Raw genomic sequence first — 26,683 nt, forward strand, 5'->3', positions numbered from 1 at the left:
TTGCACTTCTGGTTATGTGAGGTAACAGACCTCTAGTGTTTGTCCCTTGAAGTCGGGTGTTCAGTTATTTGCAGTCACCTCTGTATCTGCTCCAGTCTGAACTGGTTGCTCTCTAGGCTGTTGTGCAACTGTTAGCCTAGGGCTCCCCTGCAGTCATCCTAGGATTTCCCTTCACCTCTCTCCTCTTTGGGGCTCCTTATTTCCTGAATCTTTTGGCTTCCTTTTTTTTTTATTTACTCTCAAAATGTTGAGGAAATCCCCTACTGGCTTCCTGAGAAAGAGCAGATGGGAGCTACATTTTTAGAATCCCTGAGTGTCTGAATATGTCACTGTTTTATACTCACACTTGATCGAATATGCAACTCTACATTAAAAATAATTTCTCCCCAGACTTTGAGGATCTGACTTCCTTGTAATGGCATCCAGTGCTGCTCTCAAGAAGTCTGGGGCCGTTCTTATTGCCAGTCCTTTGTATAGCATCCATTCTCTTGGTCTCTGGAAGCTTTTAAAACCTACTCTTTACCCTGGGTAGTCTGAAATTGCATGCTGATCTGCCCTATTGCTCTGTCTTAATTAATTGTGCTGGGGCACCTTGTGGGCCTTTCAGTCACAGGCTCATTTTCTTGAGTCCTGGGGAATTTCTTGGAATTATGTGTTTGATAATTTCCACCTATGCATATTCTCTGGTTCTCTCTCTCAGGAATTCCTAAGTAATTAGACATTCCATCTCTTGTATTAAATCTTTATTGTTTTTCCTCCTATTGTCCATCTTTTTTGTTCTGCCTTTAGATTTCCTAAATTCTATCTTCCAGCCCTTTTTGTTAATTTTATATTTGCCATAGTTTTAATTTCCAAGAATGTTTTCTAATTGTTCCTTTTTTATAGCTTCCGTGTTTTATGGAAACAAGATCTCCTCTTTCTTAAGATATTAATTATGATTTTTTAAAAGTTCCCCCTAGGTCCCCTCTGGCTTTTGCTGCGCTCCTTTACATTGAAGGCTTCTTCGACTGTCTGATGGTTCTTGTTTGTCCATTAATGTTTGGAAGCAAGGTACTAAAAAGCTTATTGGAGTTGGGTGGGGCCTATTGACTGGTGAGTTTCACTGTAAGGGGATCAGGTGAGCCATCTTTTCATTGGGGGACTCCCAAATGGCAGAATCTAGAAGTCTTTTCTCATAGTTGTTCTACATAAGGATTCTCCTATCTCTTGCCCTAAAGAAATATGGGAGTAAGGGTAGGAGAGAGGGACAGATGGAATAGAAATAAAGCCTGGCTGCTGGCATTCTGTAAGGTTAGCAAGGGACTGAGGGTCCTACAGTTTGGAATGTAGGCTTTCCCTTAATCTATTTTTAGTTCCCTCTCTCACCCTGTTTTTAGCTCCCTCTGCTTTCTCTGGTGTCTCAGGCTGAGAGTCATTCCTATTCAATTTCTGCAGAAAATTAACTCCAGTTTCCTAGGGGCAGGCAATAGTCACCTGGTAGCGTGGGAAAGGGAAGGAGACCTGGGGGTCCAATGTCTCAGTAATATCCTTCAGCTAATTTCACCCTTGTTTCCAGTCCACACTTGGCCTTACCTGACCCCTACCACGCTCAGTATCCAACGAATCCAAACGCTAAATCTCTCGGAGAGTTCTGTGGGACTCTTCTTCTTGCTTGCTTCTTGTATTCTTTCTTCATGTTCTTAGGTTGTAACTGTCTCAACTCTTAAGTTATCACTTATCCGGCCATTTACTAACTTCCTCGAGATCCACTGACAGCCCTCATCGGCAGTTGCCTCCACCTTTTCTTTGTAATTTATTTCATCATTGTCTGTTTAGTGGGATTTTGAGAAGAATATGTAATAATTTTGAATGGTGAATACACTGGCTTTTATATGTAGTTTTTGTATGCATTCCCATCTGTATATATACATATATATTTTTTTTTTGGTGAGGAAGATTGGCCCTGAGCTAACATATGTTGCAAGTCCTCCTCTTTTTGCTTGAGGAAGATTGTCTCTGAGCTAACATCTGTGTCAGTCTTCCTCTATTTTGTTTGTGGGTTGCCAGCACAGCATGGCTTGATGAGCGGTGTGTAGGTCTGCGCCTGGGATCCAAACCCACAAACCCGCAGTTGCCAAAGCAGGGTGCGTGAACTTAACCACTACCCCACTGGGCCAGCCCCTCCTATCTGTATTTTTAAAACCTTAATTTTCATCTCCTTTTTGACCCATTGGGTTTGTCACTAATTCTCTTGATTGCAAGGTACTGTGCATTCACAAGAGAGAGCTCTCCAAGGCAAGTTTACAGGCGGCTTTCACTCCCAGGGTCTTAATCTACTCTTCTGTTTCTTCCTCCTTCAAGTACTAATCATTTTTAATCCTACACCATATTGGCTGTTACTCCTTCCCCTTGGTTACTTTGGAACTCCTTACGTGTTCCTGAGAACAGTCTTTTTTGGGGGCTTTTTGTTGTTGTTTTATTAAATGTCAAAGGGGTTTTGCAGCAGGGAGTGAAATACATTTCTTTGTATTTCATTTAATGCCTAACTTATTAATCTGTGAATTTATTAAATAATTATGTTTCTATAAAAACTAAACAGCATTTCTCTAAATATTCACGTACTACTTATTTAACTAAGTGTATGAAATTAATAAAATAAATTTCTCTGAACATTTAGATAATTCAAATTTAATCAAAGACTTGTAAACATTTAATTAAAATTGCAAACCTAATATACCAAATTCTCTTGAATGTTTTAAACACTTTAAGAGACAGAAAACCCCACAATATTATAATGATTACAATAATATTTACACATAAATAGGATATGTGTTACTATTTCAGCTTCTTATACTTACTATTTCTACTTTTTCTGAGATTGTTTGGGTAGTTTTTATATCTTTCTGGACATTCAGTATATTAATTAGACTCAAGAAGAGACACTGTCTTAGTCCAGCTGAGGTTGCAGAATCTTGGTAACTGACTATTAGGTTCTTGGTGGGGATGTGTAACCTGGCTACACAGGCCAATGTGAGTCCCTTTTTGTTTTGTAATAAAACTTTACTTGTTACATCGTGAGATTCTTATATCCTTTGTGTTTCAGAGACTTGAATGTTTAGAGACTTGATGTCTTTCCTGGAAATGAAGTGCTCTTTAAGTTTTGTGTGGTTCTCAGTACCTAACTCATGTTATTTACGGTATATTGACCTGATTTGTTAGTATAAATAGAATCTTATATTGTCTCATGAATATATCAACATTCTTGAGGTTCGTGAGTTCGGGCTCAAATGTTTCATTCTCTTGGGAAGTTAACTTCAAATTTCACATTCTGTAGAATTTGGATAATTTATCATCTTGGAACCCATTATTGGACCTTCTTTCAGTTGATTATTCATGACCAACGCTGGAGTCCTGCAGCTGGACTCCCCTTCTCCCTGGTTGTTGTATGAGACTGCCAGTGCCGCTTGTTCTTCCCACTCTTGGTTCAGTTCCGGCTTTCTTCATTTGGCTCTCGCTAGTTTTCTTTCACTCCTTCCTGTTTATACATCAGAAACAAGAATATAAATACTTTACAAGCAGACACTTACTTACATGTCAATACTCTGGCTTTTTAACATCAATAAAGCATTAAACATATAATATTCACCAGTTTATATTGGAGCTATCTTTTTCTATACACTTTGCTCTTTGGAGTATCATTATGAGCTCTTGGCTTTGTTCTAATTCAGTATAATTATTTGTTGTTATTGTTGATACTTAAAATGTTAAAGAGCAAAATCTGGTGCTAGGGATGTACACGAGAATTGGTGGTGGGCACAAATGCTATTGCTGCTGCTATTGTTATTGTTAGGCCATTTTTTGGTGACAGAGTCAAAGATAGAGGTCATTTAAGGTTAATAAATTCACAATGATTATTTTCAATTTGACAGTTCCCACTCCGTTTTTCTTATAGTAACATTTGTTTCATCAATCACTTACTCCAACATAGATGGTCCCTTATATTTAGCCCAGTTCAAGAATCATCAGATTGGCGCTACTGCTGTTTGTGAGGAACAGGGGGATACCCCTAGCCATGTGCCCCAAACCTTGCTTTTCAGGTTTGAGGTTCTCCATGACCTGAGCCTAGCTGGGGCGACCTGGGTTGCAGTAAAAACATTCCACTTTCTCTTTTCCTGAAATAGCAGGATCTGACTTTACAGTGGCATTCCTTTTTCCTTAGCCAGTCCTCTGTCCATTCTTTAAGCACATCCAGCTGCATTTTTAAAAGTTCAATTCCACGGTTAGAGCTAAATATTGGATCAGTGTTTGCGTCCCCTTCTCCATGCCCTTTTTTTCTTTCAGGCTCATACATTTGTTCTAACACACTCCTGCAAATTTTGTCTTGAAAAGGCCCTCCATGGGTCTGTACTGTTCAAATAAATCCTGCTTGCTTTCACAGTAAAGCAATTCCATCCTGTCAACCTTTTTCCATTTTTCAGTCCAACATCTGATTGGGGCCTGGGCATTACATTTTGTGTGGTTTCCCAAAGGGTTTCCATGAAGATCCTCAGATTATTTCCTCAGAGATCTACCATTCCTGCTTCCTCATCTACAGTCACTGGCATCTTTAATCTTGACCAATGTCTGAAGGAACCTTCTTGTTCCTTGATACCCCTGCTCCTCTCTGGAGTCTCCAAAACTGCAGTCATCTCATGTAGTTGTTCCATTCAAGAAAAGGAAAAGGCAATTTCCCAATCATCTATCTTTTCATCTCTCTGGCTGTAGCTTTCAGGTTTCTCACAATTGCCTAGATCCTGGCTTAGGGGTTTATTCCAGGCTTGTTCTTTGGTGTAAGCGTTCCAGCTCTTCAATCAAAGCTTGGTTCAAATCTGGGGTCTACCATTTATTACTTATGAGACTTTGTGTAAGTAAGTTATTTAACCTTTCACAGAACATCAGTTTACATAGCTGTAGCGGTAAATTTAATTAGTCCCTAATCCAAGATTGTTCTGAGAGTTAAAACAATGCAAGTACTTAGTCCAGTGTCCAGCACATAACACTTAGTAACTTTTCCTCTCCTCTGTTAATCTCTTTAGGCTCCATTCTCTCTGATCTAGTAGCAACTAGAAAGCTTTTACAGGTGTTTCTCATTACTTGTTTCTAATCACCTAGTTTGGCCTTTAAGATATAAGCTATCTAAACCCTTTCCCTAAGGTTTCTCTTTTCCTCCAACCCGTGATATTATTAGCTAGTTTGCCTTTGCCACTTCTGCATTCTGGGAAAGTTTTGTTCACTTACAACGCCTTTTTAGTCAGTCCCCTTTAATCTGTTGTCATTCTGTTTCTAACTCAACCAAATAAAGGTATTTCTAGGCGCAGGATTTCAACTGACTGGCTTTTGATCTGTGATAGACTTGATTTTTCCCTCTATTTCTGTCCAACCTACATATACAAGGTAAAGACAGCAAGAACATTTGCCTCAATGCCTAGCTTACACCAGACCTCGAAGCAGCAGCCCCAGAGCCAAACTGAGGAGACTGGAGTTCCTTCCCACTTAGAGTAGATCCAGATTCTACAGCTCCAAGATAGACTAGGTCCTAGGTGCAGGTGAAAGTAAAGACTTAGATGTTGTTACACGAGATCTTGTGCCTTCAATTTATAACGTAGTTAATCTAGAAAGCAACATTACATCTTGCAAATCAGTATCTGCCCCCGACTACACACACCCAGCTACTGTTTTAAAAGGAAGCCACATTTCCATACTATATTATCTAACAAAGACCAAGAGCACTGAGCCAGAAACCTGTTTCCTTTTAAGTTCTTAATAAAGGTGAAGACACTGGCCTGTGCCTTTCAAATTTGGATGCCCTTCCCCACTAACCATTATGCTTGAATGGCCCACCTCTCTCTTCCACTTAAGTACACTCACGCTATAAACTCTGCCCTCCTCACCTGTGGGTACCTAGCAGGAACCCACAGATGATCTGTTACGCTGAAGCTTTGGAGCAATAACCACATCCCCTCCAAGAAATGACAAGTTGCCCTTTCCTTTATGACCAGATCTCAAGACAACATTGTTTCCATAGGTTCAGAGTTGTTACCTTTTAATGTAATAATGTAATCCAGTCTGCAGCAAAGAGAAACACGAGAATACTATAGGTGGAATGTTTTACACACTTGTGCAAAACCCTACCCCTCCTCTTCAATTGGCTTTCATTTCTCCTATCTTCTACATCATGGAAAGGCTGACACAATTAACTTTAAACAAATTTTTATTACACAAAGGTTGTCACATAATTGGGTATTTCTCTACTTTGTACACAATTATTCTTACTTTCCACAGAAAGGCTGCTTCTTAACTTCTCATCTGGTGATGGCAAGCACTAAAATCCTGATTTTAACAGAATAGTAGTAAAAATGCCTCAGTGATTTTTAAGTTGAAAGCAGTACACTGGTACATGGCTCTTGCACTCAATCATCAGGAATGTACAAATGTCTTATTTAAAAATACAAAATAAATTATCTGTAGGCATGGACAATGACAGCAGTAAACCATTATGTTGTCAACTGAAACCAGTAACATGGTTATTGTGATTTTCTTACACATCAGCCAGCCTTTCCTTTAGTCATTTCCTTCAACTGACTTCTCTGAAGTTATAGGTGAGGAGCACTGCCTTCAGCTTCCTCTCACAGTTCATTAACAATGGTAAAGCACTATTCTATGACTTAGAACATGCCACCTCCCATACCACCTCCCATTCCACCCATTCCGCCCATTCCAGGGTCCTTCTCTTCTTTAGGAATTTCTGTGACTACAACTTCAGCTGTGGTTAACAGAGAGGCCACTCCAGCAGCATCCAATAAAGCAGTTCTTACAACCTAGGGAAAAAGTTTGATAAAATATTACATTTCCTTAGTAAAAAACTGAACAAGACTTAATGAGTTCTTGAAAGAATCTTTAGAAAGTGGTCAACTATTTACCTTAGTTGGGTCAATGATTCCTTTGTCCACCATGTTCACAAAATCTCCAAGCATAGCATCATAACCAATTTCTGAGGAACTCTGCATAATCTTCTCAACTATCAATGATCCTTCAACACCTGCATTCTTAGCGATGGTCATTGCAGGAATTTTTAGTGTCCTTTTAATAATTTCTATACCTATAAAGAAAAACTTTAGGAAATTAATTTCTTTTTGTGTGTCTGTGAAGATCAGCCCTGAGCTAACATCTGCCAATCCTCCTCTTTTTGCTGAGGAAAACTGGCCCTGGGCTAACATCTGGGCCCATCTTCCTCCACTTTATGTGGGATGCCACCACAGCATGGCTTGACAAGCAGTGTGTCGGTGTGCGCCCGGGATCCGAACCCCAGGCCACCACAGTGGAGCACGCGCACTTAACCGCTACACCACCGGGCCAGCCCTGGAAATTAATTTCTTCTATAAATATTACAACACAATTCTACTTGTGAGAGTATTGATAGAAAAATTCCAATTGAGAGATAACAGAGGTCAAATCCCCCTGAAAGATGTGCTGCATCTTTCATTTGTCTAACATCAGCACTAGTGTATTTGTTATTCTAGAAATTGCTTTGAGATTTGTTTTCTATTTGGTGGGCAACAGTATTATTCTGACAACAGAAAGACTAAAATCAGGCTGCAAATAAATTCATTTGTAAGGTAACTTTTTACCAATTTTTTGATCTTCATTAGCTGGAGTTATTGAGTCCAAGGCTGGAATGCACCGAAGCAAGGCACAACCCCCTCCCAGAACAATGCCTTCTTCAACAGCAGCTCGCGTAGCATTGAGGGCATCTGTAACTCTGTCTTTCTTTTCATTCACTTCAACATCACTTGTCCCACCAACCTAAAAATTAAAAGAATTCAAGTTAGTGTGAACTTCTCCCATTGAAGATGCTGACTACCAAGAGTCATTAAAAAAGCACCTAGGCACCTGTTTACTTATACAAGTCAGACTCCATACTGATCATCATTAACAAAACATCTTTTTCCAGAGCAACTCTCCCACAGAAATTCAATTCTGGTTTTAACGAAGGAATATTTCAGTACAGAAATTTTATATAATAAATATCTCCAAGAGGAAGTTAATTCCCTAAACATTTTGGTTACGTGGCACTAGTGGGAATACCACAGAAACAAAATCATTCTTGGGATCAGAACGCAGGAAGCTTATTTACAACGAATCTCACCTTCAGCACAGCTACTCCATCCGAGAGTTTTGCCAGACGTTCATTCAGTTTTTCCTTTTCATATTCACTAGTTGTGATATCTAACTGCTCAATGATTTCTTGAATACGTTTTTCAATTTGAGCCTTGTCACCTTTTCCTTTCAAGAGCATGGCATCATCTTTGGTCACAATGACCTCTCCAACTTTTCCTAAGTCATGAGGCTGAACATCTTCAATATTTAGAGTCAATCCTTCTTCTCCAAACACCTACAAAAACAGTAAAAAAATGAACCAATTACAGTTTACAGTTTTCTCATCATTAAAAGTTTATTAATAATATATCATGGAGGTGTTCTGATGAGAGAAACATCTTGTACTACTATCTTTCTTTGGAATGTGAGATTTCAAGACCATTGCTAGTCCAGATAAGACTTGAATATAGTCTTTCACTGCATTTCCAACTTCTCACTAAATCCTAAACTAACTTTATTTTAGAAAAGTGTAAACTCAGAAAACTCATCCAAGTTCACACTTCTGGTGGAACCAGGACTAGATTCTAGGCCTAAACTCTTAAGTCCTATGTCTTTTCTACTACGTTCTTGAAAACAGATTAGTCAATAAACCCATTCCTGGGCCAGACTCATGCCAAGTTAGAGAAGAAAGGGACTTGAGCACTATTTAATCCAGCCTCCACTTCCCAAACATCCAATAGAAACACAGATTAAGTCAACAGTTCAGAAGGTAGTATCTGATTGTGAAAAATATAAATTCTCCCTATAAATTTTAGACCTAGAAATATAAATAACATTCAGTAAACCAATATCACATTTATTTTACTTACTGCACCACCAGTAGCAATAGCCATGTCTTTAAGCTGGTTCTTTCTATTGTCACCAAAACCTGGAGCTTTGACTGCTACAACCTGAAGACCAACTTTTAGCCTGTTAAGAACAGTTATTAATAAGATTTAAATTCAACAAAAATGCCTGTCTAGTTCTTCTCAAGTTTGACTATAGTAGTGCCCCCGTTATCCACAGGGGATACATTCCAAGACCCCCAGTGGATGCCTGAAACTGCAGATAGTACTGAACCCAGTATATACTGTTTTTTCCTATACATATATATTTGAGGTGCAACAGCAAAACTGGCACAAATTTCTTTTTCTTTCTTCACAATTTCATGGATAGAAGATTCATTCTTACCTTATATCTTAGCAACCTAAGCATATGATTTTTTTCTTTTCTTATTAAGTCACTAACTTTCACCTTTTCACTTAAAGGAAGCACCTTACAGCTTCTCTTTGGCATATCCAAATTGCCGGCATCACCACTCTTACACTCTGGGGCTATTATTAAGTGAAATAAGGGTTACGTGAACACAAGCACTGCAATACTGATCTGTTAACTGGAATAGTTACTAAGTGACTAACGGGTGGGTAGCGTATACAGCATGGATAAGCTATACAAAGGGATGATTCATGTCCCAGGTGGGATGGAGCAGAACAGTGAGGGATTTCATCATGCTACTCAGAATGGCACGCCATTTAAAACTTATGAATTATTTCTAGAATTTTCCATTAAATACTTTGAGACATTGGGTAACTAAAACCTCAGAAAGCAAAACCACAGATAAGGTAAGATTATTGTACTAAGGTTACTTCGGAAACTAGTTTAAAAAATTTGCTTCCAGGCCAGCCCAGTGGCACAGCCGTTAAGTACATGCACTCCGCTTCGGCAGCCCAGGGTTCGCAGGTTCGGATCCCGGGCACGCACTGACGCACCGCTTGTCAAGCCACGCTGTGGTGGTGTCCCATATAAAAAAAAAAGTAGAGGAAGATAGGCATAGATGTTACCCCACGGCCAATCTTCCTCAGCGAAAAAGAGGAAGATTGGCATTGGATGTTAGCTCAGGGCTGATCTTCCTCACACACACACACAAAAAAAAAACCCAAAAAACAAAAAAATTTGCTTCCTAGCAACTTTTGATCAAATTAAGACAGGAAAGAGCAATTTTCCATTCATCCATATTTGCCAATATCTAATTACCTTCTTAATAAACTGCTAACCTTACATTCTAGTTGAACAACTAGACCCAGGAGCAAAAATGTTAATATAAGCAGAAAGCGTGTAAGCTAAATACACAGTGATAACAGTATAACTATTTTATATTTAGTGATAACTATTTTTTTTTGTGAGGAAGATCAGCCCTGTGCTAACATCTGCCAATCCCTTTTTTCTTTCTTTTTTTTTTTGGTGAGGAAGACTGGCCCTGGGCTAACATCCGTGCCAATCTTTCTCCACTTTATATGGGATGCCACCACAGCATGGCTTGTCAAGCGGTGCGTCGGTGTGTGCCTGGGATCCAAACCAGCGAACCCCGGGACCGCCGCAGCTGAGTGTACGCACTTAACCGCTTGCGCCTCTAGGGTGGCCCCAGTGATAACTATTTCATAGACTGAAAATCAGAATAATTACTAAACATTAAATTTGAGGATCATCTAATGTTTGTTTACCCCTATCCCATGGGCTCCATTTAGTATTAGATTAACTTGCTATTAAAGTTATGTTTGAGCAAGCAGTGTTTTTAATTCAATTCCTTTATAAATGTAAATATTGCTGATAACAGCGTTAAGCTCACCTGCAATTCTGTCAGGTAATGAATACCTGGAATATACAATCAAAGAAACATCCACTTGAGACCCGATTGTGAAATGGAAGGAATATACAATCTTCAAGACAGAACTGGTCTCTTTTAAGGAGCCAAATAAAAATGAGAGGAATAGGCTCTGATGATATGTCAAGTAAATCAGACATCCAACTTTACAACTACCAGGAACATGGGTCAATGAAAACTCTGTAGGCCTACTGTTTTTTTTTTTGGCTTCAAATCCCACAATCTCTAAGACTTTTCATAACTCAAAAAGCAAATCCAAGCTAACAAATAATCCAAGATAAGTAAACTTACTTAGAGCTTTTGGGTCAGGTCAAAGTACACAATCTTTAATACACACCTGCTATCTCATTTGTGCGTTTTCATTTTAATAAAATTGTAAAATCTCACTTCTGATATACCTCAATTCTAAGATTAGGAAAAATTCATGTTTTAATAATGTCCTAAGATTCTGTTTACAGCATTAACATTACCTGTCTTAAAGTCAAAAGTAATACATTAAACTATAGTTTAAAAAAAATTTAGCAAAGAGACCTCAACTTATTTTAGGTTGAGTGCCAATTTGTTTCAGAACTATTCGTTAATTAATTTTTTTTTTAACAGATTATGTAAAATACTGACTGCTAAATACACTTAGATCTGAGGTTTTTAGTATGGTAGTTTTTTACTTATCTCTTCCCATGCAAAACTGTAACTGTGAAAATAGCGGACTATCTTATGAGAAAGTTGCACAAAATATTAAGGACTTTGGGGCCCCATTCAAAAAGACAGAACCCCTATAACTGGACTAAGGGTTCATGAAGCACACCTATATTACACAGCACAACTCTAGATACAAACATAAGTGGTTTGATGTGGATAAACATCAATAGGAATAATTGCCTTTCATCTAGAAATGTAAACCAAATACCACTGCCTATTACCTATTCAAAACGAGCGTACTCAGAGCTTCTCCGTCAACATCTTCAGCAATTATGACCAAGGGCTTACGGTGAGCATTGGCAATTTCAAGAGCAGGTACAATGGACTGGACACTAGAAATTTTCTTTTCGCTCAATAGAACATAGGCATCTTGGAATTCACATTTCTGACCTGTAAAAACAAAGAACATTTCAAACCAACTTCAGAACATTAACAATATTCTGAAAATCACTGTAATTTATTTAAGTAAAAAAGCTATAAACCAAAGTTCCAGTAAGTTTTAAAAGTGACTGATGAGTTTTAAAAGAGACTGATGTTTTTCCTCTTTCACTTCTCATATACATTAACTCTTAGAACCTATGAATTTATTATTTTTTAATTTTTTTTTAAAATAGAGTTGCATTTCTTTCTTTTTTTTTTTTGTGAGCAAGATCAGCCCTGAGCTTACATCTGTGCCAATCCTCCTCTTTTTGCTGAGGATGACCAGCTCTGAGCTAACATCTATTGCCAATCCTCCTCCTTTTTTCCCCCAGAGCCCCAGTGGATAGTTGTATGTTATAGTTGCACATCCTTCTAGTTGCTGTATGTGGGACGCCACCTCAGCATGGCCAGACAGGCAGTGCATCGGTGCGTGCCTGGGATCTGAACCCAGGCCACCAGTAGCGGAATGCACACACTTAACCGCTAAGCCACGGGGCCAGCCCCTGAATTTATTTTTTTTAGAGGTATGACAAACATCAACTAATGCCTACAAGTTTGACACACAGCAAACTATATTTTAAAAAATACTTCGGGGCCGGCCCCGTGGCTTAGAGGTTAAGTGCATGCGCTCCGCTACTGGCAGCCGGGGTTCGGATCCGCTTCTCCGGCCATGCTGAGGCCGCATCCCACATAGAGCAACTAGAAGGATGTGCAACTATGACATGCAACTATCTGCTGGGGCTCTGGGGGAAAAAAAGGAGGAGGACTGGCAATGGATGTTAGCTCAGAGCTGATCGTCCTCACACACACACAAAAAAATTTCGGTTGACTTGCTCTTACCTTTTGATGTATTAATAAAGTATGGAGAAATATAACCTCGATCAAACTTCATGCCTTCAATAATTTCTAATTCATCATTCAGTGTTTTTCCATCCTATGAAAAGTCAAAGAATTAGTTGTATGAATTTCATTAAAAGAACACAAAAATTGTAAATATAGACCAGATTAATAAATAGACTCCACTGGTCATAAGGGATCTAGGAAGCAGCAGGCAAATGCCCCAGGGCATCCAACTCCACTTTTGCAAAAATTTCAAGAATACATATCTGAATTAATTTTTACAGCTAGAAGACAGTATCATTTAAGTTAGGATGGATTCATTCCTGACAGCAAAGGCTAATAATTCATACAAAACACAGTAAGCACTCTTTTATACAGATGCTGATGTTACACACGAAGGAATGAAATAGAATATACTTTTTGAAACACACAGATCAATTTTTTGTATTTGGAAAACTCAGTTTTGATCAGACACCTCATTTCAAGCTATCATTAAAAACACACTTGCCTTTACTGTGATGACGCCTTTTCTTCCAACCTTTTTCATTGCATCAGAAATGATGTTGCCAATTTCTTTGTCTCCATTTGCAGAAATCGTAGCAACCTGAAATAATCAAGTTACTCTTCCAAATTAAAAAGTTAAGGCTAGTGTCTTCGATCAACTCCCCTCCCCTTTCCTAGCAACTTGCAGATTGATACATCCATGGGGGGCGGGGGGAGAGAGGAGGAGACTTCATGGTATAACAGTTCTAACAAAATATTGGTTCTGTTTTCAATTCTTTTTCGACTCATTATTTGGCTACATTTTTGAAAGATATGAAATAAACATGCAATTATTCTCTTAAACAAAAACAGCAAAAAAAGGGGGAGCCAACCCCATTATTTTTTTTCCCTTGCCAAGCACGGTAATATTACAACATGACAAAAATCATGCACCTTTGACAAACGGCTGAAGAACATTTTCCAAACATACAAGAGAGTTTAACAGCAATTTTAGAACTAAAATGACAGCCCACTAAGACTCAAATTATGGTCACTGCATTATTTTCAAATGTTTTAGCAGTAAGAAAAATGCCTCCAATGTTGGTGATTGGGTAGAATTGTTGTTCTGACACTGGTATGTGATTATGAAATAAAATCATGTTATTTTTTTTTTTAACTTTATCACAAAATATTATGAAAAATCCTCACCTGAGCAATTTCTTCAGGGGTTGTCACAGGTTTAGACTGCTTTTTAAGTTCAGCAATTACAGCATCAACAGCCAACATCACACCTGGGTCAAAAATAAATGCCATTACAATGCATATTCCCTCACGGCTCCATGTCAAGTAAAACTTTGATTCATGTTAGCTGTTTTAAAGCCTTAACAGCCTACACACTGTTTTTGTGTCAGTACTTTTCCTCATCACATGGAGTTGGATGGCATGCACTGAAACAGGAACTTTGATAAATAAAGGAAGTCCCACAATGCCAAAATTATTTTGAAAACTGGACTAACAAAAAAAAAAACCTAGATGTACAACTTCAAGAATCTCACCATTCAACTCATTCTGTGTAAGTCACTCCCAATCCAATCATGCTGCTTATTTCCAATAGGGTGACCCAACAATTCTCCCCTCAATTGAATGACACAAAAAACAACCAAAAGGAATTCCAGTTCCTTACTTTCAACAGGAAGTATAATTCTCAAGGATAAGAAATTTCTTGTAGCTATCCAGGTTTTAGTTATCCGAAATTTCCACATTTATTATGTAATTATGAACTAACAAAATATTTTTGTTTCGACAGCCAACAGCACCCCAACATGGATTTAGGAGAACCCCATTTTGTTCAACTGGGGCTAGAGCTAGCTCTGCTCTTCTTTATTTTTAGAAATGTTACTTCAAGAAAAAATCCAAAACAAGGTGTGGAGTAACAATGACTTTCTTTGGGAAGTAATCTTAACAACCTCAGTTAATATTTGTTAGTGATTTACAGTCTAACTCCTTTTAACGGAACACATTCATTTGGACCTCAAACATTGAAATGGATGGGATGGTGCTATGCCGCTATGCCCTGGAATGCCAATTCTGACAAAATTATTAATAGCACCCCCTTTACTCTCAAGTCTCCTAGTTTGGAAGATAACATACCCAAGAAATATACAGTTAATTCCATTTTCAAGATAGGAAAACCAAGTTTTAGTACACAGCTAATAAATGACAATGACAAGATGAGTCTATATCAACATGAACCTCACGTTGAGAAGATCTTTAAATTGTGGTCTGTAGCTCACCAAAACAAGCAATAATAAAATGCAGATTAATAACACGGTATGTACTGTTAAGAGGTAAGAAAAAGCTGCTAAAAAGAACAAAAAACTTTCTGACATCCTGGGTGACTTAGTTTCCTGTTCAGTCCCTACTTTCTAAATAAAGTAAAACATCAAAGGTGTATAACCCCTCTCTGCTCTAATCCCCACAAGTTTACTATTTTCAAGGTACATAGTACACGTGTATCTTCCAATAAACTGTTGGCTTTCAGAGGAGGGGACACACGGGATGGACAGAAGACAGGGTATGTCTTAATCACACTTCCCTCCTTAACAGCAACCACAGTGCCCAAAGCACAAAGCCAAGCATTCAATCACTATTTGCTGAAGGAAAACCCAGGGTAAGATTTTTTAGGAGAGAGGAGAAATAAGAATCAATTTTCTAGTATAACTTAATAGTTCAAAACACTGTGGTGACAATGAGGAGACATTCCTACCTCTCCTGATTTCCACTGGATTAGCACCTTTGCTAATCTTCTCGAAGCCTTCCTTGGCAATAGAGCGTGCCAGAACAGTAGCAGTAGTGGTGCCATCCCCAGCCTCTTCATTTGTGTTATTGGCCACATCTTGAACAAGTTTAGCGCCAATATTTTTATATTTATCTTTTAAGTCAATGGACTTTGCAACGGTCACACCATCTTTGGTTACTTTGGGACTTCCCCAACTCTGTTCAATAATCACTGTTCTTCCCTATAATTGCAGAGGAAAAAAAATGGAACAGACTCGCACTCTAAGTACTACTTAGCTTAAAACAGAACAAGCAGTTTTTATAGCCACATGCCATATAACGACGTTTTGGTCAACAACGGACTGCATATATGACACTGGTCTCATAAGATTAGTTTCATACAGCCTGGGTGTGTAGTAGGCTATACTACCTAAGTTTGTGTTAAGAACTCTATGATGTTCGCAGAATGACAAAATCGCCCAACAATTTCTCAGAACATATCCCACTTGTTAAATGGCACGTGACTGTAATGGGGCAATCACTCGAAAGCCTCAGTGCAAGTTGTCATCTTATCAAATCAGCAGCATGAATTTCAAGGGCAAATTCATCAATGTTCTTACAGGCAAAATTACCTCTCTGTTGCCAATTGCATAACTTTGAATGAGGTATCATGGGAGCTAAAAATCCTAGAGACTAAAAGGTGTCCTCTTAGAAAACAACAAGAACATGAGATAAACCAATACCAATCTGGTAGATTATAATTAAATTCCAGAATAGTCTTCACATCATTTATACTTAAATTTTGTCCTGTGCCTGCTATCTTTGAAAGTAATGTGAAAACTTACTTTTAAAGTCTAAAATTTAGTTACTAAATTACTAACAGCGGGCCGGCCGCGTGGCTTAGCGGTTAAGTGCGTGCGCTCCACTGCTGGCGGCCCGGGTTCGGATCCTGGGCGCGCACCGACGCACCGCCTCTCCGGCCATGCTGAGGCCGTGTCCCACATACAGCAACTAGAAGAATGTGCAGCTATGACATACAACTATCTACTGGGGTTTTGGGGGGTAAAAAATAAAGAAAAAAAAAAGATAAACTATTAACAGCAAGGTAAGTACAGTGCACTCTTCCAGGACCGTTCAACATTAAATCTCAAACATGGTGCAAACAGTATTGGCAGCTTTTGGATTTGAACCACAGCTGCTACCTCTGAGGCATGCAAATGCTGTAATCTATACAGTTTGGATTACTTTGATATTTGAACTGTCTTCAACTGTGCACCACCTTCAAAAGCCTCCTCAAATTATTACCCCTCGCTCACCAATCTCTTAACGTTAAATGAGACTTAGAATTTTAAATGTGCTTCGGAACAGAACAGACAAGAGAAAAACACTAGGTAAAACTAGCACCTAAAAGCACATACTTTAGGTATTATGGGACGTACTTACAGTCTTCCTTCTATGCTTGGTATTAACTACTGGGAAAGAATCCAAAATGTAACTCAAGCAGGCAAGCAAGATTAATTCTACACTGAGTTTAAGAATCCACCTTGAGCTATGAGTTAGTTACCACTCGATTACATCACACATTGTAAAAAAGAAAGTTTCGAAAATTTGGCAGGAGCAGTTTAAGACCATTATATCTAAGCAAAAAAAAACAGAAAAAAACTAACCAATTATTTAGAACTCTCATATGTAAACTGGTTTTTCTCAAAAACGGATACTAAAATACTGTTCAACAGTTCAGCGTGACTTCTCATCAGTAAAATATTATTCCTTAATTAACAATATTATAAAGTATAACAAAATAACAACAGTTACCTTTGGCCCCATAGTAACGGCTACAGCATCGGCTAAAAGGTCAACACCCTGAAGCATTAAAGCTCGGGCATCTGCACCAAATTTTACATCTTTGGCATAAGCCCGAGTGAGATGAGGAGCCAGTGATTTGGACACTGGCCTAATCTGGCGAAGGACTGCAGGTAATCGAAGCATTTCTGGGTGGGAAAAGAAGCAGACCATCAGTACAATAGTGGCACTCCCAGTGGTGCGTTACAGCACAAAAATGACACCTGTGCAACAGAATAAAAAGTGTTAGACGTGAGCTGGTCTGACCTCTTACTGGTGGCCGGGTGGCCACCACACCCGGGCCACGGAAAGCGCCACAGCTGCAGAACACCAGGTACCAGGACAAGCCTGAAGAGGCCGCCCCCACGCCTGACCTAGAGCACTAGCACAAAGCAGGTCCCTCTTCGTCCCCATGGCCACCTACCCCTGCCGCTGAAAAGGAGTTAATCTTTCACTGCTAAAACGGCCTTCAGAGCAAACCCACTCCACACGCGCCCCTAAAAAACCAAGCCTGCAGTAGACGGGCAGGTTATAAACCCTAGTGACCAGGAGAGTACAAATATGCCTGACGGCGTAAAATTCCGCTTAGTGAAATGTGCCTTCATGTATCCTCTCGGGGCTACTGTATCAGAGCAGCCCGCAAGGCCGCGATGCAGGGGGCTGCGGCCTGGCCCACTCGGCGCGACCCCAAGTGTCCTTCCATCAGGACGCCCCGAGCAAGGTCAGGGTCGAAGTGCCGGACCCCAGCGGTCCGCGGGGCCAAATGCGGTTCCCACGCGGGTGAGACCACCCTCCCCGGGGTCCTGCAGTCCAGGAGTGGGTTGCATGGGAGGGCCCACGAGAGCACTCCCCCGATTCCACACGCACTCCCGGGCAAGCCCTCCCTCCTGCGCCCTGCCGGGGCGAGGGCTCCACGCGGCACGTGATGGGCTCGCGCATGGACCCGCCAGGCCTGGCCAAGGGGCCCGGGCCTGCGGCGCCGGAGGAGGCCCTGGCTCTCCCCCGCCGCCCACTTCAGGCAGGACTGCAGCGAGGGGAGGCCGGCTCGGGGGCCCGAGGCCCTGGGCGCGGCGGCGCGGAGCGGCCGCGTACCTGCGGGGCGGCGGCGCGGCGTGCGGAAGGCGAGGCAGGCCGTCGGCGGCGAGTGAGGGACAGAGTGCAGGGCGCACACGGCAATGAGCCCGTGTCCCCTCCCTCCGCCACTCCCCCGCCCCGCCGCGCCGCGCGCGCAGGCGGCTCCCGCCCTCGCCGGCGGCCGGCCCGGCAATCTGCATGCGCCGCGGGCCAGCCCGCCCCTCCCTACCAGCGCCGGGCCAGGCCCGCGGACTCCGCCCTCTCCGGCCGGCGTATGCTGGTTCCCGGGCTGCGCTGGGTTCCAGAACTTTCTGGGGGCGCCGCGCTCCCTGCGGGTTAAGGGTTAAACCGCGTCACATCCGGGAGGAGGGCGGAGGGCTAGTACTTTCACCTCGGCGGGGGGCCTAGAAAAGCCTAGAAAGGGCTCCTCTTTCCTTCCGCCTCCCGGTCCTCGCGTCAGGGGCCTGCGCAGGGCCCTCGCGGCGAATCGCGGCGCGCGCTGCTGCGGCCGCCCCCTCGCGCGGGGAGGGGCGGGGGCCGGGGGCGAGCGCGCCTGCGCGCCGGGTGCCTTGTCCCACGTTCACGTGTCCCGAGGGTCGGACTACGGGTCTCTGCTTGCGACGGCGGCGCTAGAGCGGAGTGTGGGCTGCGGCGGCCGGAGTCATGGTGAGGCCGCCGTGAGCGGGGGGCTGGCGGTCTCGGGTCGGCCTGAGGCGCACGGGGAGTCCGGACGGTTCTCTTGGGCCTAGCCGGAGGGGTGGGGGTCACCCAGTGAGCGGCGCCCGCCGGGACCTTGGAGAGGCGAGGCCCCTCCGCCCCTTCCCCGCGCCGAGGGCTCTTTGCGCGCGCGCGTGCTGCAGGCCTGTGGACCGGGAACCCCGACGCGCGCGGCGGCCGGCCTGCTGCTGTTGCAGGGTGCTGGGGGGTGTGTAATATGTCGGAGAAAGCATGGCCCCGGGCGTAGGGATTGACTGCAGTGTTTGCTGAAAATTCCCAGAAAAACCTGAGGAAGGATAGTATTTGACCTTGGAATAAACTAAGGTTGCCCTTAAAGGTGGTCTGGCTGCTGACCAGAGGAGCAGCAAGGACCCCTAACACACATGGGAAATGGGAAATTAAACTCGGGCTACAGAGCAGAACCTTCAAGTGGGTTTCCTGGGTGAATAATCTGAGTTTGGGCATGATCTTTGAAAGCCACACGTGGCCTGTGATACAGAAGGCTTACAGTGGTGTTGCCTGTTTAGAATATAATTACATGTTGTTTTTGTGTTATCCGACATTTCTTTCTCTACAGGCAGGACAGGCATTTAGAAAGTTTCTTCCCCTCTTTGACCGAGTATTGGTTGAAAGGAGTGCAGCCGAAACTGTAACCAAAGGAGGCATTATGCTTCCAGAAAAATCTCAAGGAAAAGTATTGCAAGCAACAGTAGTGGCTGTTGGATCGGGCTCTAAAGGAAAGGTAAATGGGGGCTAAAATGGAACTATTATGTGGAGGAAAAAAGTAATCATTGGTTATTATTAAAAATAGGCTTTTACATAGCTTGTGTTATCTTCAAGGTCATTCTCTAATTAACTGGTTACATTTCAGACTTATAAAAGTGTCAACCAGAATACATAGTAAATGCCCTTAGAGTCAAATATGTTAATTGCATTGTCCATGCCTCTAAGAAAGTTCTAGCAAGGAATTCTGGAGTTAGGAATAGGAAGGCTTTGAAGAGTGGACACTCTGCTTCAGTCTCCTCCCCAAGTCTATACTTGGGAGCAAAGGAAATTGAATGGAAAAAAAAGCGTGTGTTCCGAATTCAGAAAACTCCTGTTAAGTGTTTGTGTATTGAAGGAAGTTATACAGACCGTTATGTATACGGTTTTTAAAACTTGTTTATTTCACTTAGTCGATGGGTTATGTTAATATTTAACAATTTAAAAGCTAGTTTAAGTTGGTTTTCCCAGTATAACTCCTTGAACTTTTACAGTGAAATCAGGTTTTAGTTTAAGCCACTGTGTGTGCCTCATTTCAAAGTGTGACTCTACAATGATAAGTTTTGAGTGAAGAACTACAATTGTATAGATTATATCACTTGGCCACCAAGTTCTTTTTTAACATTTGATTTGAGTGAGCATATTTGATTAATGAAAGTTAGGTGTAAATATTTGGTAAATTAGATGTCTCTACTAATAAACATTCTTATTTTTTTAAGGGTGGAGAGATTCAACCAGTTAGTGTGAAAGTGGGAGATAAAGTTCTTCTCCCAGAGTATGGAGGCACCAAAGTAGTTCTAGACGACAAGGTGTGTAAACGTAATGGTTTTTTTTTCAGAAGTTACATATTTGGTATTAGTTTTCTTAACTAGTGGTTTCTTTATTTGCAGGATTATTTCTTATTTAGAGATGGTGACATTCTTGGCAAGTATGTAGACTGAAATGAATCACTATTGAAATGGCATCACGTGAAGCTGCCCATTCCATTGAAGTACTGAAATCTTTCATCATGTAAATAATTTCCATGTCTCTCTTTTATAATAAACTAATGATATCCAAACTAATGACATCCAGTGTCTCTAAAATTTAGTTTCACTGTACTGATATAAACATTTCCAAATAAAAATATATAAATGAATGGTTAATCTTTTAGTGATTTAAGATGGTTTTAGAGTTCTCTACTTTATGCTTTTTTTCTTTTTTCAAGTAATTTCTCCAGAGAATTCTGGGTAACAAGGTTTCCAATTTTCACTTTGAATTTAGCTTTATTACATAGATATTTGATGCTGGTACAAAGCCATCAATTTACACTCATATTTTAAGAAAGTAAAGTCAAGTAGCAACATTCTAACTTATAACAAACATATTGAAGTTCTTCATTTATGGAATCTAGTGTCTTATATGTCTTGTTTCTTATGCTTTATATTTACAAAAACTTAATGAATATTTCCAGTTTTTAAAACTTAATATTACTACATAATTGGCAAAAAATCCAAGGCAAGGTATACTAGATAACATTGGCTGAGTGCCTTCTGTATGCCAGGGTAGGCAGTGTATGCTAGTAATTATAGCTAACCCTTCGGAAGCATTTTCCTGTATTGACTACTGCTGTAGGTACTTTGCATGTATCAATTGGTTTAATCTTTCATCAGCCCTATGAGCTAGATACTGTCATTCTCATCTTGCTGATAAAGGTGTGGCGCAAAGAGGGTAATAACCAAGGTCTCACAGTAGGAAGTAGCAAAGCAGGATTTGGATATGGGCCATCCACCTTGGATACTGCTGTTGAAAACTTAATCCTTTATGGCCTCTGCTAGTTTGTCAGAATACTAAGCACTTGATACACATTATTTCAAATGTGATGATAAAGGAACCTTTGTGGTATGGGGGGGTTTGGTACATACGATGTCTGGCAATTAGGTATCTAGTATACAGTTCACTGGATTTAATAGGACACAGTAACAGAACTGGGTAAATAGCTTGATTTAGCTATAGCAGCTCAGGAGAGTTAAGATTTGAACCCAGACAATCCTACATCAGAGTTAATTACTAACCCCTAAACTCAACTACATCAGCTACCAGCTATTTCTGTCTTGGCAGTCACATTTTTTTTCTAGTTTTAGTTTCTTATAATTAGTCTGTGATCACGTCTTTTAAAAGTTGTGGAATTCTAAATGAAGTTGTAAATGGCATGGAATAATGGTCTCATCTTTTGATCATGTCCCCATGGGTAAAGTGGTATGTATGTGTACTTAACATTTATGTGTATGTGAGTCCCATTTGGTATACTAAAGCTTGATTTTTGTCATATTTAGATACAAGAATTATGATGAAACGCTCTGTTTACACAACCAAGTGGGTCATCAGTTTCCTCCTGTGTACCAGCACAGCTAGATTTGCACGTCATAACCTTGTAAGCACAGATTTCCATCTGTTTCACCAATGAGGAGACTGACTCAGAAGAGATGAAGCCACTGGTTGAAGGCCATGTGGCTGGTAAATTGCAGAGTTAGGAATCTAGTCCAAAAGCCATGGCTTTCTCATTATTCCCTGATTCTGTTCTGAAGACCCAAGCAAATGAGTTGAGATTCATAACCTACTAAAATCAGAAGGATGGGAGAATTTTTTTTTGTACCACAGAAGTAGTTGTGTGATGCTTATCTGGCAGAATTGCTAAAGAAATAATTTTAGATTTCGTGAGATTATATTCGGAATTAATAGGGAAAAGTTTTGAGGTGAGAGGTTGGGGTCAAAAATAAGGGCATTGGGTGGGGAACCACGTTTCAGAACAGTATGTTGTCATTTACCTTTTGTTCAACAAAGATAATGGAGCAAAGTAAAATAGGTAAAATTCTATTTTTCATGAAAATACAAATTTTCATGGTACTTAATTTTTTTTTCCTGAGGAAGATTCACCCTGAGCTAACATCTGTTGCCAAACTTCCTCTATTTTGTACGTGGGTTGCCACCACAACATGGCTGCTGACCATTGGTTGTAGGTCCATGCCCGGGAACCAAACCCTGGCCACCAAAGCAGAGTGTGCCGACGTTAATCACTAGGCCATGGGGCCAGCCTGATACCATTTTTGAGTGCTTGGCAGGCAGTGTTCTAAGCACTTAACATGTAATCTTGCTTAAATCTATGTAGTCATAGCAATCCTGTGAGGTAATATTACTTGCCTCATAACTGAAAGATGGACAGAAAGGTAATTTGTTCAAGGTGACAAATTACAAGTCATGAGTTTTCATTGAACTCAGGTTTGTCTGACTTCCAACTCGGCCTTCCACTATTCTACACAAAAAATTGGGGAAATTGAGAATAAAATTACCAGGGAGCTATTCTGTTGTACAAGTATTATCCTTGTTAACATTATGATTTTTTCTTTGTATTGTTTCAGGAAGTGTATGCTTTACAAAAAGTTCTTATTTTAAAAATTGGCAATAAGATTTGTTTTTATTTTCCTTTCGTTTTGGCAAGAAACTTAGCATGAGATCTACCCTCTTAAAAGATTTTAAAGTGTACAATAGAGTATTGTTAACTGTAGGCACAATGTTGTACAGTAGATCTCGAGAAGTTTTTCATCTTAACTGAAACTTTATGCCCATTGATTAGCAACTGCCCATTTCCCCGTCTCCATAGACCCTGGCAACCACCATTCTACTTACTGCTTCTGTGAGTTTGACTATTTTAGATATCTCATATAAGTGGAATCACAGTATTTGTCCTTCTATGATTGGCTTATTTTACATAGCATAATGTTCTCAAGGTTCATCCATGTTGTCACATTGCAGTATTTCCTTCTTTTTTAAGGCTGAATAATATTCCATTGTATTTATACTGCATTTTCTTTATCCATTCATCTGGTAGATGGACATTTAGGTTGTTTCCATATCTTGGCTATTGTGAATAGTGCTGCAATTAACACATGCATGTAATATCTTTTTGAGATTCAGATTTCAAGTCTTTTGGATAAATACCCAGAAGTGGGATTGCTGGATAGCACTATGGTGGTTCTATTTTTAATTTTTTGAGGAACCTCCATACTGTCTTCCATAGTGGCCGCACCATTTTGCATTCCCACCAACGTGGATCATTTATATATTAGAGGTACTAACTTGTGACATTTGTGTCCTAATTTAATGTGCAGTTTTTTTTCATAGCTAGTCAAATCTTCAAGTACATTTTTCTTTTGACATTTAAGTAATTAATTGCTCCATACTTTATTTTAGTGTATGGTGTATGTGTCTGATTGTTTTTTTTTAGCCAATGATTAGCTTGTTGGGTCAACTTGATTTGATTATCCATTCTTCCCCACCACCACTCCCCTTCCCTGAAATTTGAGATGTCACTTTTATCATATGTTAAATTTTTAAATACGTCTATTCCTGGGTTTTATAATCTATTTCATTGATTTCTCTATTCCCATATTGTTTTCAATATAAATATAAATTTTTATATTTAAGCTTGATACCTGATAAGAAGTCTTCCCTCTGCTCTGAACAATGTGCTTACCTGGCTGTGAGCATGTTTAAGCTTTTCAGTAAGGAGACTTCCAGGTTGCTCCCCAGAGTGATACCAAGTCATGCTTCTTCCAGCAAGTTAATTGCTGTTTTCACTGCACCCACACCAAAATGGAGTTTTGAACTTTTGATTTATCTATGTGAAGGGTATTTGAATATTTTACACTTAAGCAACCTGAGAGAGCCCAATCAAACCTAGGCTCTGATCCCATGTTGCTTACATGCTAGTTTTGTGACATTTGGCAAATCACCTAACCCCTCTTAAGAATTAACTGTAAATGGAGGGCACTAGATGTCCAGTAACATTTTGAGTCAAGCCTGTTGTTTTTTTCTTAAACTTTAATTTTATTTAAAAATAGATAACGTGAGGGCTGGCCCCGTGGCTTGGTGGTTAAGTGCACGCGCTCCGATGCTGGTGGCCCGGGTTCGGATCCCGGGTGCGCACCGAGGCACCACTTCTCCGTTCATCCTGGGGCCGAGTCCCACATACAGCAACTGGAGGGATGTGCAGCTGTGACATACAACTGTCTACTGGGGCTTTGGGGGGAAAAAATAAATAAAATCTTAAAAAAAAAAAAAATAGATAACGTGTGTAGTTAAAAATTCAAAAGGATATACACTGAAAAGATAAAAAATATACACTGAAAAGAGTCCTTCCCATCCCTGTGCCCCAGCCACACAGTTCCATCCCTGGAGGCAAGCAGTGTTCCAGTTTATATGCTTCCTTGCAGCGATGTTTTATGTATACATACATATTTGTGTGCATGTGTATGTATGTGCGTGTGTGTATACATATGAATTTTATGTAAATAACATTCATTTTTCCTTTAAAAAAATAAAATAACATTCTGTACACACCATTTGGCACCTTGCTTTTTTCATAGTAACACTTTCTCTCTGGAATTAATCTATAAAGTACATAAAGAACTTTTCATTCTCTTTATAGCTGTATAATGTTCCATAATATGGATGAACTATAATTTATTTAAGCATTGCCCATTGATGGATATTTAAGTTCTAATCTTATGCTATTAGAAACACTTCTGTAATGAATAAAATTTTTGCATAAATTATTTTGCAAATGTGGAGAAGCATATCTGTGAGATAAAATCCTAGACATTTAGTTGCTATGTCAAAGGGTATGTGGATTTTAATCATATGTGCACAAACACACATATATATTTATCTCCCAGTTGCCCTTCATAGAAGTTCTATCAACAGTCCTACCAGCAATGTATGAGACTGCTGATTTCTTCCCACCCTCAATAGTACAGGATGTTATAAAGTTTTTGTTTTGCAAATCTGATAATTTAATCATGAATGAGGGTGAACATCTTACGTGTTTAAGAACCATCTCTATTTTCTTTACTGTTAACTGACTGTTCCTATTGACTGTTAATATCTGCTGCTCCTTTTTCTACTGGGTGATTGGCCATTTGTGTGACATCTTTATTTATTAGGGAAATTGGTTCTTTGTGATAAGTTTTTTCCTGCAGTTTGTCATTTTGGCTTTGATTTTGTTTATGCTTTGAACTTGCAGTAAGTCATTTTGGTGTAATTGAATTAATAAATGTTTTTCATTATGGCTTCTGGGTATTATGCCAAACCCTGAAAACTCTTCTCCAATTCTTTTTTTTTTTTTTTTTTTTTGTGAGGAAGATCAGCCCTGAGCTAACATCCATGCTAATCCTCCTGTTTTTTTGCTGAGGAAGACCGGCTCTGAGCTAACATCTATTGCCAATCCTCCTCCTTTTTTTTTCCCCCCCAAAGCCCCAATAGTTGTATGTCATAGTTGCACATCCTTCTAGTTGCTGTATGTGGGACGTGGCCTCAGTATGGCCGGAGAAGCGATGCGTTGGTGCGCGCCCGGGATCCCAACCCAGGCCGCCAGCAGCGGAGCGCGTGCACTTGACCGCTAAGCCACAGGGCCAGCCCTCTACTCCAATTCTTAAAGGTCCGTCCTTGGTTTCTTTAGGTATTTTTATAGTTTTTTTTTTTTAATATTTCAATCTTGGCTTTATCTGGAGATTTTCCTATTATAAGAGATAAGGAATGGATCTAACTTCCCTTCCCTCTTACAGATTAAGCCTAGTTCTTTAAGACATGTTAAAACTTAGGGGCCGGCCCGGTGGTGCAAGCGGTTAAGTGCGTGCGCTCAGCTGCGGCGGCCCCGGGGTTCACGGCCCGGATCCCGGGCGCGCACCAATGCACTGCTTGTCAAGCCATGCTGTG

General features: G+C 40.4%; 2 protein-coding genes across 2 annotated transcripts; one reads left to right on the forward strand and one right to left on the reverse strand.

Moving 5' to 3' along the window:
• Positions 1-6,211: 6,211 nt before the first annotated feature.
• HSPD1 (heat shock protein family D (Hsp60) member 1) lies at positions 6,212-18,573 on the reverse strand. The gene is made up of 12 exons (XM_087435546.1): positions 18,470-18,573; positions 17,351-17,526; positions 15,525-15,777; positions 13,967-14,049; positions 13,284-13,379; positions 12,776-12,869; positions 11,737-11,905; positions 8,985-9,084; positions 8,165-8,410; positions 7,647-7,821; positions 6,939-7,117; positions 6,212-6,836 (listed from the first exon to the last, which is right to left on the reverse strand). The coding sequence occupies exons 2-12, from the start codon at positions 17,522-17,524 to the stop codon at positions 6,684-6,686; spliced, it is 1,722 nt and encodes a 573-aa protein (XP_087291672.1). The 5' UTR covers positions 17,525-17,526; positions 18,470-18,573; the 3' UTR covers positions 6,212-6,683.
• Positions 18,574-18,952: 379 nt separating this feature from the next.
• HSPE1 (heat shock protein family E (Hsp10) member 1) lies at positions 18,953-20,994 on the forward strand. The gene is made up of 4 exons (XM_004426765.3): positions 18,953-19,117; positions 19,746-19,910; positions 20,650-20,739; positions 20,821-20,994. The coding sequence occupies exons 1-4, from the start codon at positions 19,115-19,117 to the stop codon at positions 20,869-20,871; spliced, it is 309 nt and encodes a 102-aa protein (XP_004426822.1). The 5' UTR covers positions 18,953-19,114; the 3' UTR covers positions 20,872-20,994.
• Positions 20,995-26,683: the final 5,689 nt, after the last annotated feature.

The sequence above is a fragment of the Ceratotherium simum genome, chromosome 9 (genome assembly GCF_057802395.1).
Source record: "Ceratotherium simum simum isolate JZ-2026a chromosome 9, ASM5780239v1, whole genome shotgun sequence".
NCBI lineage: Eukaryota > Metazoa > Chordata > Mammalia > Perissodactyla > Rhinocerotidae > Ceratotherium > Ceratotherium simum.

Excerpts from the sequence above, each read along its gene's own strand:
- HSPE1 (XM_004426765.3), top strand. Across the intron at positions 19,911-20,649 it reads GATCGGGCTCTAAAGGAAAG|GGTGGAGAGATTCAACCAGT; the intron begins GTAAATGGGGGC and ends TATTTTTTTAAG. Across the intron at positions 20,740-20,820 it reads AAGTAGTTCTAGACGACAAG|GATTATTTCTTATTTAGAGA; the intron begins GTGTGTAAACGT and ends CTTTATTTGCAG.
- HSPD1 (XM_087435546.1), bottom strand. The coding sequence starts at position 17,524 with ATGCTTCGATTACCTGCAGTCCTTCGCCAGATTAGGCCAGTGTCCAAA. Across the intron at positions 15,778-17,350 it reads CCGTTACTATGGGGCCAAAG|GGAAGAACAGTGATTATTGA; the intron begins GTAACTGTTGTT and ends CTGCAATTATAG. Across the intron at positions 9,085-11,736 it reads AGTACGCTCGTTTTGAATAG|GCTAAAAGTTGGTCTTCAGG; the intron begins GTAATAGGCAGT and ends TGTTCTTAACAG.